General features: G+C 39.2%; 1 protein-coding gene across 3 annotated transcripts in view; it reads right to left on the bottom strand.

The window, feature by feature from the left end:
* The window catches only part of tmeff2a (transmembrane protein with EGF-like and two follistatin-like domains 2a), a 117504-nt gene that overhangs the window by 60668 nt on the left and 43654 nt on the right, over nt 1-13182 (bottom strand). For all 3 annotated transcript variants that reach the window (XM_034884866.1, XM_034884867.1, XM_034884865.1), the window contains exon 3: nt 8312-8441. In XM_034884866.1, the coding sequence (XP_034740757.1) occupies nt 8312-8441 (130 nt within the window). The remainder of the gene's footprint in view (nt 1-8311; nt 8442-13182) is intronic.

The raw sequence follows: 13182 nt of genomic DNA, 5'->3' as shown, positions 1-13182 counted from the left end.
GGGGGGGCGGCACACAGAGAAAAAAATGAGAGAAAGGAAAGAGAGACTAGCTGTCCGGAGGGTAATCAGCTGAGATTGTGTGTGTGTGTGTCTCTTTGAGAACCTAAGCATATAACTTATGTTGTCAGTTCATTGAATCCTATTGTTGTATTGCTCTGTAGTTCTTGCACATTTAAAGAAGTTTGTCTGGTTCTTCACCTGTTACCTAGGTTACACCTGTTACCTAGGTTACACCTTGCTTATTTTTCGATATAATGGCGATTGCTGACCATCTTTGCTCATTAAGATAATGTAATTAATAGTGGGTTTATTGTTATTATTTACTAGCATAAATGATTCCCATGCATTGTGCATGGTAGCCTTTACAATGCTATTTATTTATTTTATAACCACACACACAGGCATAGCAGAGCTACCCCCCCATGTTTATTCGGATGCATGATTGTAATAATGTATCAACAGAGACTGCCCGTGTTTTAACAGACACACCTGGGCCAAGTTGGAAACCAGAATCAGCTTTACATCCAGTCCTAATCTAGTCCTCACCAAGTTTAAAATAATTACACTGGAGTTAGTTATTATTTTTGCATCATCGATACCAAATTGAATCTAATTGGATGGGAATATACACAGACATCTGACAAAATCACACTTGAATTCATATCTTGCTATGCAATCATAATCTTATTAACCTGGAGAACCAGTCTCTGTCACAATAAATAAGCTGTGTGTGTGTTTTCGGCCTATTGGCAGACAGCTATTTGAAATGTAGCCAATGACATATAAAGAGCCTTTATTTCATGTCCACTGTAGTTTCTCAGCGTGCTCTCTAGTAACATCTGTCAGTTCCAGGTAGCTTTGTCATTTGCAAGGCTACTTTTACTTTAATACTTTAAGTTAATTTCCAAGCCTGTACTTTGTTACTTTTACTTGAGTAAAGAAGTTAAATCAGTACTCCTACTTTTACCAGAGTATTTTTTTAACACAAGTATCTGTACTTCTACTTGAGTACGGGAAGTGAGTCCTTTTGCCATCTCTGCCTGAGAGATTACTTATTACATCGTATTACATCATTTTATAACTTATTACATCGTCTATCATTACTTAGAATCCAGGTAGAATTTGTTACTAATTAGCACTGTCAAGATCAGAGCTTTTTGAGAACTAGCGTTGGATTGATGACTTCCCCTGTACTGTATGTGTGATTACATTGACACTATTACACTGTTTCCCATGTAGCTCCAGGTTTACTGACAACCCAGAGTGCGCTTCTTAAATCATTATAAACATATGGCTCCTGTCATCTGCTGGGGCTCGGGGATTGCATACAGCGACTAAAGAGTGATTAAACATGTCATGAACATCTTAACAATGTGTCAATTAAACCTTTTCCCAGCTCCCCATTTAATGACTTCCTGGAAGTTATACGGTACACATTTGTAAACTGAGTTGGAAAGTGCGATGTTAGCACTTGCCTTAGCTAAACTCTCTCCTTTGGGGAAAAAAGACTGCTTGGTTTGTTTCACTTGGCTAAGCTAATGCTCCTCTTTGTGCTGGGCTAGCACTTGATGTGATAGAAAAGTGGTACCATCCTGTGGTAATCAACTTTCTTTTACTGGCTCTGTACAGCTGAGAGCTTTTCCTGTTATCGGTCTTTTAAATCAGAACTTCCTTATCTGGTGGTGACATGAATGTGATGAAGATTGGAATAAATTGGAATAAAAGAAGTGCAAATGTGCTTCTTCATCGGACAGATGTTACACTTAAAAAGTCAATAACGTGCTAAAATAACCCACTTTGTAAGATGGCACAAACCTAAACCTATGTAATATTATATCGTACATGATGTGCACACTTCTGCAGTAGCCATTACAAGATGCTTTTCCTTGGGGACAGAAAGGCTATGGTATCATGTTTTTCTATGCCTCAGTGTCGTCACATAGCATGAAACCGACACCTCAGCATGCCTCCTGTTTACTGTTTGGAAAGACAGCAGACTCTAACGTCTGGCCTCTTGGCCTCGGCAGCATCCAAGAGGGTTAACAAGAGCACAGGAAATTGTGTTGTCAGGTGGCTGTTTGGTTTGGTTAACAGCGAGAAGGATCCTGTGGGTCTGTCATGAACAGTCAACACAAGAAAAGACCTGGTAATGTGGCAAGATGGGTCACAAGAAGAAGTAGATGGCATACATCATTGATCCCCGAGGGATACATTCTTTTTTATTACTCTATTGCACACACAGAACAGCACACAATCAGGACAGTACAGGACAGGACAGGACTTCTCAAACCAAGGTCCGCATCCAGACCAATCGGCATGACAGCCCATACCTAACCTAGACGGAACAAGACCACACTGCAAAGTATTTGGTTCTAACCAAGATTTAAAAAAAAAAAAAATCTTATTTTAAGTGTTCACCTTTACACTATAATCCTAAATCAAGTAAGCTTGTCAAATGGAAAGATCTTGCTGCATGGACAGATCATTTTACTTGTTTTGAGTACCTTTTCCCTCAGATTTAGTGTTCTTATCTTGTTTTTAGACACCCCTTTTTGCAGTGCAGGCAGCTTGGTCAAGTCACAGTGAGTCCACGCTCCACGCTGACAGTGTTCGCTGCAATATAATATAATGGCGAGCTGAAAGTGTCCGCATTGTAGTTACACTTGCTCTGAGACCCCAGAATGACCTAGAATACAAATCAGACGCAAAACTTTGAGTAATACATCTGAGAACCCCTGACTTATACGCCTGTATTAGTGGAGAGATGTCAGAGGGTGGGGCTGTGCATGGAGAGGCACCCCGAGCAATTGGGTGTTTGGTTCCTTGGTCAAGGGCACCTCGGTAGTGCCCAGGAGGAAAACCTTCCCCTTTTCAGCTACCAGTCCACATACTGTACTTGGTCCAAACTTGAACCTGTGACCGTTTGGTTCACAAGCCAAGGACTGAGATACTGACGCAAGTATGTAATGACTTAAAATCAAATAGGGAATGTGAATAACTAGCACCCTCCCTTACAACTACTGTTGAGCCAATATACATTGAAGTCCATTAAATCCTACAGTTTTTCTCCAGGTCAGTACTTAGTGTCTGACAGTAGTGGCTGTAACATGGCTACGTGGCCACAACTGAAGAATGAAAAAGATTAAAACCACAGGCGACAAGTGAGACTGAAGGGAAAGGGGGTCAAGACTTCTAGCTACTCTACATAGAAGTTGATTTAAATGAAGTATATAAATGAGCTGTTTTAAGCTACAAAACTCTGAAGGTGTACATTCCCACCCTAGTACCAAACGGCAGACAGATGCAGGTAGCAACCAAACAGATGTATTTAGTGGAGCATTTAGCAACTAAAGAGTCAGATATTTCCTTGAGGTGTTGGTGGAGACCAAAAGAGAGCAAAAGGGAAAGGGAATAATAGACTTAAATTCATCAGGTAACAAGAAACCGCCAAATTAATGCTAACAATGCTCTACGTCTGTTGGAAGTGCTAATAGGTAAAGTTTGGAAACATGTTAAGGATAACTACATTATAAGGTAATGATTTAATTCATAAAAGTCCACTTTACATAATGTAAATTTGAGTGCCACAAAAAAAGTAAATTTTAACATCTACAATTTCATGACACCGATGTAAACAACATATGCTGATGAAGTTCATGTGAAATAATCAAAAACTATTAAATTTGGTAAGATTGTTTTCACAACATTAACAATGCAGGACTCCCTGTTTTTTTTATAAAGTGATCCACTAATATGACGAGCGTGTACTTCAGAGATATCCTTATGTTTCTCACCCCAGCAAGGAAAACAAGTATTGGCAAGCAGATATGTATCCATTACACTGTGTACTGTCAGCACTAATGGGATTCTGAAAGGGGAAAGGAGGACATAGAGCTCTGGAGAGAGAGGAATCAAGGGAGAGAAAGAGGGTTTTGTGGCAGTACATGTACAGCTTGGGTAAAGTAGTTTTGGCGCTTGCAATCCTTGCAATTAGATACTTGTATCGCTGGTATTCGTGATATCTCAATGTCTTAATCAACCAAATGGCTACGTGGGGAAGGAGCAGAGAGGAAACACGTCAGAAGTAGCTGCCTGTCCTACTTTTCCACATGAAAGGTCTGTGGAAGTACTTGCTTATGTAAGAAAACTCCCACACAGCAATCTTGTGCATGTTACTTTCAAATGAAAAGCAAGCATTTGTAATCTCCATGTTATTATTAAGACTTTATTACTTTACATAAACTGTATTTAGAATAGCATTTTTCTTGAAATTACCAAGTTTTTCTTGATATTTTTTTATATGCTTTATATATGTATATATGTATAAATGAAAAAAATGAAGTTATTGATCGCCATAACATTAAATGATGTAGTGGATTTTAAAGAAATTTCTCTTAGAAACATATCTTTGTTATGTCAGGATAGCTTGCCGTCATGACAAATAGCTCAGAGAAAATTGTATTTTAATGAGGCCGTTTGAAATATATTTTGTCATTTTGATATTCCTTTTCCCTTGCTCCTTTTTCAGTCTTATCATGTATTTGTTTGTCTGAAGTGTAAATCTTATTTAACGTGTCCCAACCACTGTTCCCCATTTACAGGTAACAACATAACCACACTAAAATGACTTGTCACAAAATTACCCAAAAACGTGGTATTTACAATTTAAACCACTGTGCTATATTTAGAAAAAAAAAATGTGAGAGTCAGACTCCACAGGAATGAACATTGGTTGGCCCGATAGACGGAAGTATAGTCCTTGCTCTGGATAAATGCCAGACTAAAGTGTACATCTGAGGGTAATGTGATGCTGAATAGAGCATATACTGTTGAACAACTGTCATGGTCTGTTTGTCGGAAGACTGCAACACAAAAACATCCTTGTTTCAAACCTACATTAACTTCTCAAAAGCACTGTTGTTACATGAAAGGGGGGCTCTATCCCTTTCTCTTTGAAAAGATACGCAAATCCATATCACACACACTGGCTTACAATATCACATGTCACACACACAAACAAACAAGCAATTTAGAGAAAAGCTGGACATTTCATGTGACTGTGCACAGTCCTGCCTCCTGGCACAAAGACACTACTACTGTCACTGCAGTCACATTTCCAACTCTTCACATGTCACTGTCTCCACATATTCCATCCGCTTAGCTGTGCCCATTCAAGGAGCTTTTAATGGACTTCTGCCTGAACTCTGGGTAACTGAGTCAGCGACTCCTCAACTCGAGCCAGAAATGCTATCTTTCCCTAAGCAGTGATTCACAAATGCCTCAGAAACAGCTAACATCCCCGTGCCCGTGGATTCATTCAGTCACAACTAAGCATATTAGTCAGAACATGACTCACTAATTGGTAGATTCAGTGAGAATTCCTCTGTGGGCACGAGGGAATGCTTTTTTTTTCCTGAAGTGTACGCTTATCCATTTGGATATGCCATTGCAGAATTAAACACTTTACATAGGCCAAACCTAATTACACATGTTCTAGGGAAATAAATGATGGGTATGAAAATGTCATGGTCTGTTAGTACAATGAACAGTTACATTAATTAATAGAAACTTCATAAATGCATTATTAGATTAGACAAGTCGTTTCAGTCACTGTGGTCATTTTCAAAAAATAAGGCCCATGGTACATTTCATGGCAGCATACACACAAGAAACTGGGTGTCTTAATTAAAACAGTCCCACCTTTGGGGACACTGGTAAGAAAATTGTTGTCATTTAATGAGATCCGATTTCTACTCATATCTAAAGAGTGAATTGATTAAAGCGTTCTCAAACCGTTTATGGGCAAGCAACTTTAGCTTTATGGCACTGCATAATCCAAGCAGCACTACTGTCTCCACAACAGGGCTAATGAAGTGGTTGACCTTTTCCAACTCAAGACGCCCACTCACCAGCTTAAACAACAAACTATACCAGCAAACAGTAATCCCAATTATGTTAGATAATTACAAACAGGGCTTTTCCTTCCCAGCCATATGGAAATATGAAAACAATAGGCAATGCCATCGAAGGGTATAGAAAATGAAACTATACTCTTTTTTAAAAAGGGTTGTTACTCAAGGAGATGGGTATTCCCTACATACATAATCTACACCTAAGCAGTTGTTGTAGAATATAAGAAAGATGACAATTGATGTGAAGCAGTGGGGGGTTTGTCTCTGTGGAGAAAAAAATGTGAATATGACGATATATTACGTCAACACAATATTAAAATGTCTATTTTATATATTTCTTTCTTTATCTTTTCCATTACAATGTTGGAAAACCAGCAGCCAACTGCATTACGGATGTATTTCCATCATTTGGATAACACTTTAGGTTCTGAGCTTCACATGTTCATTTTGCACTTAGTTTTCAATAAAATGAGAACAAAATCATCTTCATTTGCCTCTATATTAACTAAATTGTCCACAGTGCACTCTACCTGGTAGCATTGTGTGCTACCAATTGTGTGAACTTTATATTGTTAATGCTTAGCATATTCACACATTTGCACATTTGGAGTTTTTTTTGGGTTGCAGAGAGTTGAAGAATGTCACATGTAAAAAGCTGCACTGGTCACTGAGAAATGAACGCTGCTGGACCGTATTCATACAGTATATATACCCTACCGGTCAAACGTTTGGGGTCACTTAGAAATTTCCATTACACTCCATTGGAGACAGAATACCAGCTGAGATCAGTTGCATTGATTTTTTAACCAGGGCAGCAGTTTTCAGATTACATTATGTGCCTACATAATTGCAAAATGGTTCTCTAATGTTTTTTCAGTTAGTTTAAAAAAAAAGATTAGTATGGTAATATATAGTATATAGCTTATTGCATATAGTATTGTAGATCAGTAAATAGCATGAGCCTTTGGTACATTGGATGAACGGTTGATAATTGGCAATGCAGATATTGCATTAAAGATCAGCCCCCCCCACTCAGATTAGCTGGTATTCTGTCTATAATGGAGTGGTATGGAAATTTGCAAGTCACCCCCAACTTGTGACTGGTATACAGTATATTCTGTATATACAAGATTGGTGCTGACCCATATGGTGGGTGCAGACTGCCGACATCTTAAATTCCGCGGATATTCCGTATCATAGCAACCAGACTCAATAATAGTGCTTCAGCTGAAAAAAATGCTGTGCCTCTTAAGCATGCTATCTATTTGGCACTCCCAGCTGGGTGTATTTCAGAAGAGCGCCTGGCATTATTTAGATGGGAGAAAATGCTTGGTTTGACCTTGTGAAAGTAACACCAGCGACTGTCCGACCAATGAGAATTTGGTCGTACAAGAGCATATCGTCCAGCCAATCAATCAATCGACCTGCAGACGTCAGCCCTACTATGAAATGATCTATATCCGGATAAAATATTTTGGTAATGCTGCCCAGCCCTATTCCAACAAATTCTGTACGTATTCTTTATTGTACTCTATTAGTCAAACTTTTTGGATTTATTTAAAATAAATACAAGCACCTTTCTCTTGGTACCTTAAATTGTTATCTAAGTACTCTTTGAAAAAGATAACGAAAAAAGAAATGTCTACACATTCCAGAAAAGAATGAAGTGGCTATGATGATAATGTGTGATTCAGCCGTTCAATTTTCTGCTTTGTTGAGCATGCCTCTTGGCAACTGCGTTACAGTAACTACCTATGACAATTTGGCAAGTAATTCAATTTTATGCCTTTTGACATTTATTTAAAACATTCTTTAATGAAAGGTCATAGCTGTCAAGCTTTCTTGTACTTTCTGTTTAACACACCGGATATAAAAAAAATGTATAATTTTTTTTTTACACCCAGCATTTGCCCAAGAGGCCTATTGAGCAATGCATTACTCAGTTTCTTTAGAGAACTTTGTGCAGCTATGGTGAAATCTTCATCTGTTCATGGCCAACACCTGTCACTGTCATTGTAGTCGCGCTTGTTACATGTAACTCAGGAACATTACATCAGTCTGTCACCTCTAGTCATTTTTTGTTATTCCTTTGAAGTCATCATACAAATACCACGGCAATTACTGAAGCCCATCCACTGGAAGCATTTGCATGTATTGATGATTAAACTATTTAAGCCTTAACATGTAACTACTGTATATACAATGTTCTAATTAGGTTTACATTTTCTAGCATCCTAGCTTCATCATCTCATCTGCATGCTCACAGACAACACAAGTGAGTGTTACTGTCTTACTACAGTGTTTCTGTCGGTGTAAGTGTGTGTGCGTGCGTGCGTGCGTGCGATGTGTATTTGTTTGTTTATTAATCTGGGCAGGCGCCTTAATGTAACTGTACATACCAGCAGGACAGGCACCTTCTGACATTATAAGTACTTCAGACTGCTGCTTGCAGGCATCCCTGCGTAGGAAACACTCGTTCTGGTAGTTCTGATTGTTGGATCCGCACACTGGGGTGTACTCATTGTTGCACTGCAGAGAGGAGAGGAGAAAACTGTTAAGAAGATGAGGAAAAAAATCTGAAGTGTTCATAATAGAGTCATTTAAAACAAAAAAGAAACAAAAAAACAAATAAAGCTGAATGTACATTCAGTATGTAGAGTTTCAGGAGACACGCCATTGTCTTGACAGGGTAAGTACTTTCTGAAGTAATGGACTCGAAGTGAGTGGAGGACGGATTTTATCACTGTACAGTCCAGTATTTGCATTTTGCAAGCCAATTTCACTGAAAAATGAAAAAAAGTATAATCCACAAATGGATAAAGAACAAATAGATATAAATTACAATTAAAAAGTAAAGTCAAGATGAAAATGTACCTTAAAACACAAACCTCTGGTTTACCCTTTAAAGAGTACTACTACTACTACTACTACTACTACTACTAATAATAATAATAATAATAACAGTAATGTGGGAGTACGTTTATAAGATTGATGTGTGTTTGTTTTATGGTCTGATGTGCATGATGTAAGCAGTTTTGTCAATGTGAACTGTATTATAATATTGTAAAAATAATGTATTTTCGGCCAACCTTGGTGAAACAGATGCCAAAGGGTTTTGATTTAACTTAACCAGTTTACCAAACTCAGTGGCTATCTGCTTTTAGTTATAAATAACATGTTGGACACATTCCTTGTCAGAATTGTATCCGATTATGAAACTGACATGTTGTCACAATCACATCACAATTCTAAAGACCCTGAAAGTATATTCTCTCAATTAGCTTCTTGCTCTGAGTGGTCCTACGTGAACACACTGAAGTCTGCCAAAGTTAGGATAGATGGCACCAATCAGTTAAGCATTATTTCAATCAAATGACAATCCTGCTCAAACCACACCCACACAATTATGACGAACCATTTTAACGGACTTTTTGAGTCTAAGGTTTGCTTTCACACGGTGTCGACCGAACCCGGCAGCGTTAGTCGGATAGTCCAGTATAGGGACGGTCCGACGCCATTTTTTGCTTCCAAATACCGATCCTGATTCCTGAATTTTGCATATCGGCCGATACCAAGTACTGATCCAACATCAGCGTATCATATACTTTATTATGTTTTAACAACTGTATACTACCGTCCCTGTATGGATGTGATGTGATTTCTATCTTTGTTGTCGGTCTGGCTCAGGTTAAACTCTCAAACAATGAACACAGCAGAACTTTCTTTTATTATGCAGTTTGACAGTCAGTTATAACGGAAAAAGAACATAAATAAACTACTTTAACGTAGATTTTCTTTAGGGCTTTATTACATGATATCAGACCGGTGCATAAACTCCAGTACTACCAATACCAATACCAGCGTTTTAGGTAGTATCGGGGGCTATACCCATACTGGTATCCTTATCTGAACACCTCTAGTCCAGTTTATTTGGGGTTGTGTGAAAGCTCATTCAGACTCGGGGGTCTCGGTTCACTTCCAAGTGCACTAGAGTTCAGTTCACTTTGAACAAAAATTACACTCCAAACCAAATATAGGAAGTGAACAAAAAAACTATGCATTTACTAGCCTGCTATTTCAACCTCGCACACACTTTTAGGGACTTAAACATGATTTAATGGATGATCCATAACCTATTATGACCATACACGGCTGGTGTGCCAACCAGTGACTGTACAATCATGATCTCTTAACAATATTGAACAGATTTTTTTCCTCATGAACTATAATGTGTGAAAGCGCCTTTGAATTTATGATAAATAATACTTACTGCAGTTTTTTTACTTTGCTGTTGCTTTTTTAGTCAGTTGGTTTGCAAAGAAAATGTGCTACACATTGTTTTAAATGGGTCATAGTCACAAACTGCTTCATCTATCTTCAGAAAACCATCCAGCATCTACAGCTGCTCACCTCTGGTGTCGCTCCACCGGAGAGGAGCAGGATGACTGACTTGCTCAAGGGCACTGAGAAAAGTAGCTGCTAGAGAAAAGAACATTACTCATTCATTTCCCCACATGGTTTGTTGGCTTCGGAGCAACCCTAGATTTTTCAGATGACTGATGGCACAAGAGCACCGAATCTTAGTTTTCTCTTTTTTTTGGCTTTGGGGGAGAGATATTCATTTGATTTGATATTGATTCCCTTGTGCTGCACCACAGGAATAACAAACGTGATCATTCAATTGAGAAACATTCCCTTCTATTCCCTGGGAAGAAAGAATAGTTATCAGAGGGTCCAGAGAAATTGTTCCACCGTAGTCATGGCCCATAACCCGATTTAATGTAAATGTGCTGAACAATGGGGAATGTGTGAAAATGTGTTTCTGTTGGGGGGACAAGGACAAGGGGCTCGGTTGAGAGTTCCACAGGAACAAGGCTATGGAGCTCATTGCTCTTTGTCTCCAGTTCAGCTTTTAAAGCCAAAGACCCCTTAACTGAGATAGAGTTACGGGGCAGAGACCCCCTATTAAATATATGGTTTAAAATTTGTTACAAAACTGGGGCTACAATAACATGTAGGGCGGCTTAAAACCTTTATAGGCTACATTAAGTGTGTAGAATACTATGCTATTAAAATAATAATTGTTGGCATGATTTTATAAATCATGTTTTATTACATACTTGTGGCACAGTGAATCCATTGGGATGAACTGTATCTTAGTGACTATAGGCCTATACTTACCTACAGGCCAGTATCCCTATTAACCACGAAGTGGCTGATTTGTATTGTCTAATAATATGTTGGATTCATGTTAAGACATTTTAAATTTCTAAAGAATTTAGTGGACCCCCTGCATTAACTCTGAGGACCCCCAAGTGGTCCCGGACGCCCAAGTGGGGTCAGAATTGTTGAAATGATGACATGATCTGCAGAAAACAGTAGGCTCATTGTGAAATATAAGGTGTACTTTTACTTTGTAGGGTGGTTTAAGAACACAACATGACATCCCACAAATGGGCCGATTCATTGATACTCCCACCGCCTTGTATACTAACCCCCGCTGGATGTCCCTCATTTTAGACTGGATGTCCGTCACCATCCTCTTTCGTTGTGTTGTCATTCTAAACTCCGGTGGATTTCTGAGGACTATGGTTACCTGGTCCTCAGCTCTCTACAGGGTCAATCCAGACAGCTAGCTAGACTATCTGTCCAATCAGAGTTTTCTGTTGCACAACCTAAACAACCTTTGAACGACAGCACCAAAACAAGTACCTTACAGAGGCTATTTTGCAGAGGTACCATCAATGAGTTGGGCGCTTAGCACCACCCATGACAATTGTGATTGGATGTAAAGAAATGCCAATAAACCAGAGCTAGTTTTCTCCCATCCCAGAATGCTGTCTTCAAAAATTACATTAAAGGGGTACCCAATGCGTTTCAAATGACCAAGTAGCCATATGTAGATAGATTGCCTTTATTATTAGACTCACGGTCCATAAAAACAAAAACAACAACAAAAAAGATACAGATACACAAGACGGACACCAATTAAATAAGACAGCTATACCAGTAATCCCATTAGGTTGACTGGTATCGGAAAGCACTGAACCTCGGGTCAAGATGTGAAATGACATGTGTGACAAATTATGAAGATGTGTGTTTGTTATGAACTGATACTATAAATAAAATTGAAATTGAAAGAATGAGAATGCGTTGGTCTGGGAGCCCAGATAGCTTAGTTGGTGGAGCGTGCGCCCATATATAGAGGTGTGCTCCTCAACGCAGAGGGCCGGGGTTTGCTCCAACCCGCGGCCCTTTGCTGCATGTCATTCCCCCTCTCTCTCCCCTTTTGTGTCTTCAGCTGTCCTGTCAAATAAAGGCCTAAAAATGCCCAAAAAATAATCTTAAAAAATAAGAAAGAGAGAATGTGTCGGTCTGTTACACTTCTTGCCAGGTGTTGGTTAAGAGTTTTGTTGTTTGAGCACCAACAGAAGACAAAGAAAAAGGGATGTAGCAACTTTCCTATTGTTTAGGTCTTTTGAGCGTGGACAGAGATTGTTAAGTAAAGGACCAACGAAGACAGTAGTGTGAACACATGGTTTTCACACATAAACTGCGTTTTCAAATTTAGCTTACTTAGTGAGAATGTCATAGGAGACACACAGACACACAGAAGGTCTGATGGCCGCAGGGAGAAGCGCAAAAATAACCACGCCATCGATTCTGGAGCCCACGAGCATCAGAACGATCAAGTAAGAACACTGTTTTTATTCATCTGAGGGGGAAAAGAGGGCAGATTACAAAGAGAGTAAAAGGAGGAGTATAGAAGCGAAAGAGAAACGACATACTGGCTCTTTATCAAAGGGATTGAGATGCAGGAAGGAAAGAGGCTGTGGAGAAGACGAGAGGCACGATGAGTGAAATTGGGCTTTGGGGGCAGAAGACGTCAGTGGAAATGGATGAGGGCGAGACAGAAAAAGACTGGGGCGTAATTAAAGTAAAGAAAAATACAGACGTGAGATGCAGACAGCTAGAGACAGAAAGAATGAGAGAGGGAGACAGAAAGAGAGATGGAGCCGAAAAAACTTGGCATGATAAAAAAGAACCACAGTGCCTGAAGAAACCAAGCCAAAAAAAGGACATCATGAGATAAAATTAAAAAAAAAGAATGAGGAAAAGAAGAAATGGGGACACAGACCCAGAGAGGAAGAGGAATAGAAAATCCCCTCAAAGGAGAATGGGAGAGAATGAAAAAATGGCAACCCTACAAAGGCGCTGGGAATAGCTTACTGCAGGCCCGTGCTTTTCTGCCATCCTCTATCCTTCCCCT

This window comes from Etheostoma cragini, chromosome 11, assembly GCF_013103735.1.
Source record: "Etheostoma cragini isolate CJK2018 chromosome 11, CSU_Ecrag_1.0, whole genome shotgun sequence".
Taxonomy (NCBI): domain Eukaryota; kingdom Metazoa; phylum Chordata; class Actinopteri; order Perciformes; family Percidae; genus Etheostoma; species Etheostoma cragini.
Note: the sequence above shows the minus strand (reverse complement) of the source record. Positions and strands in the feature narration are given on the sequence as shown.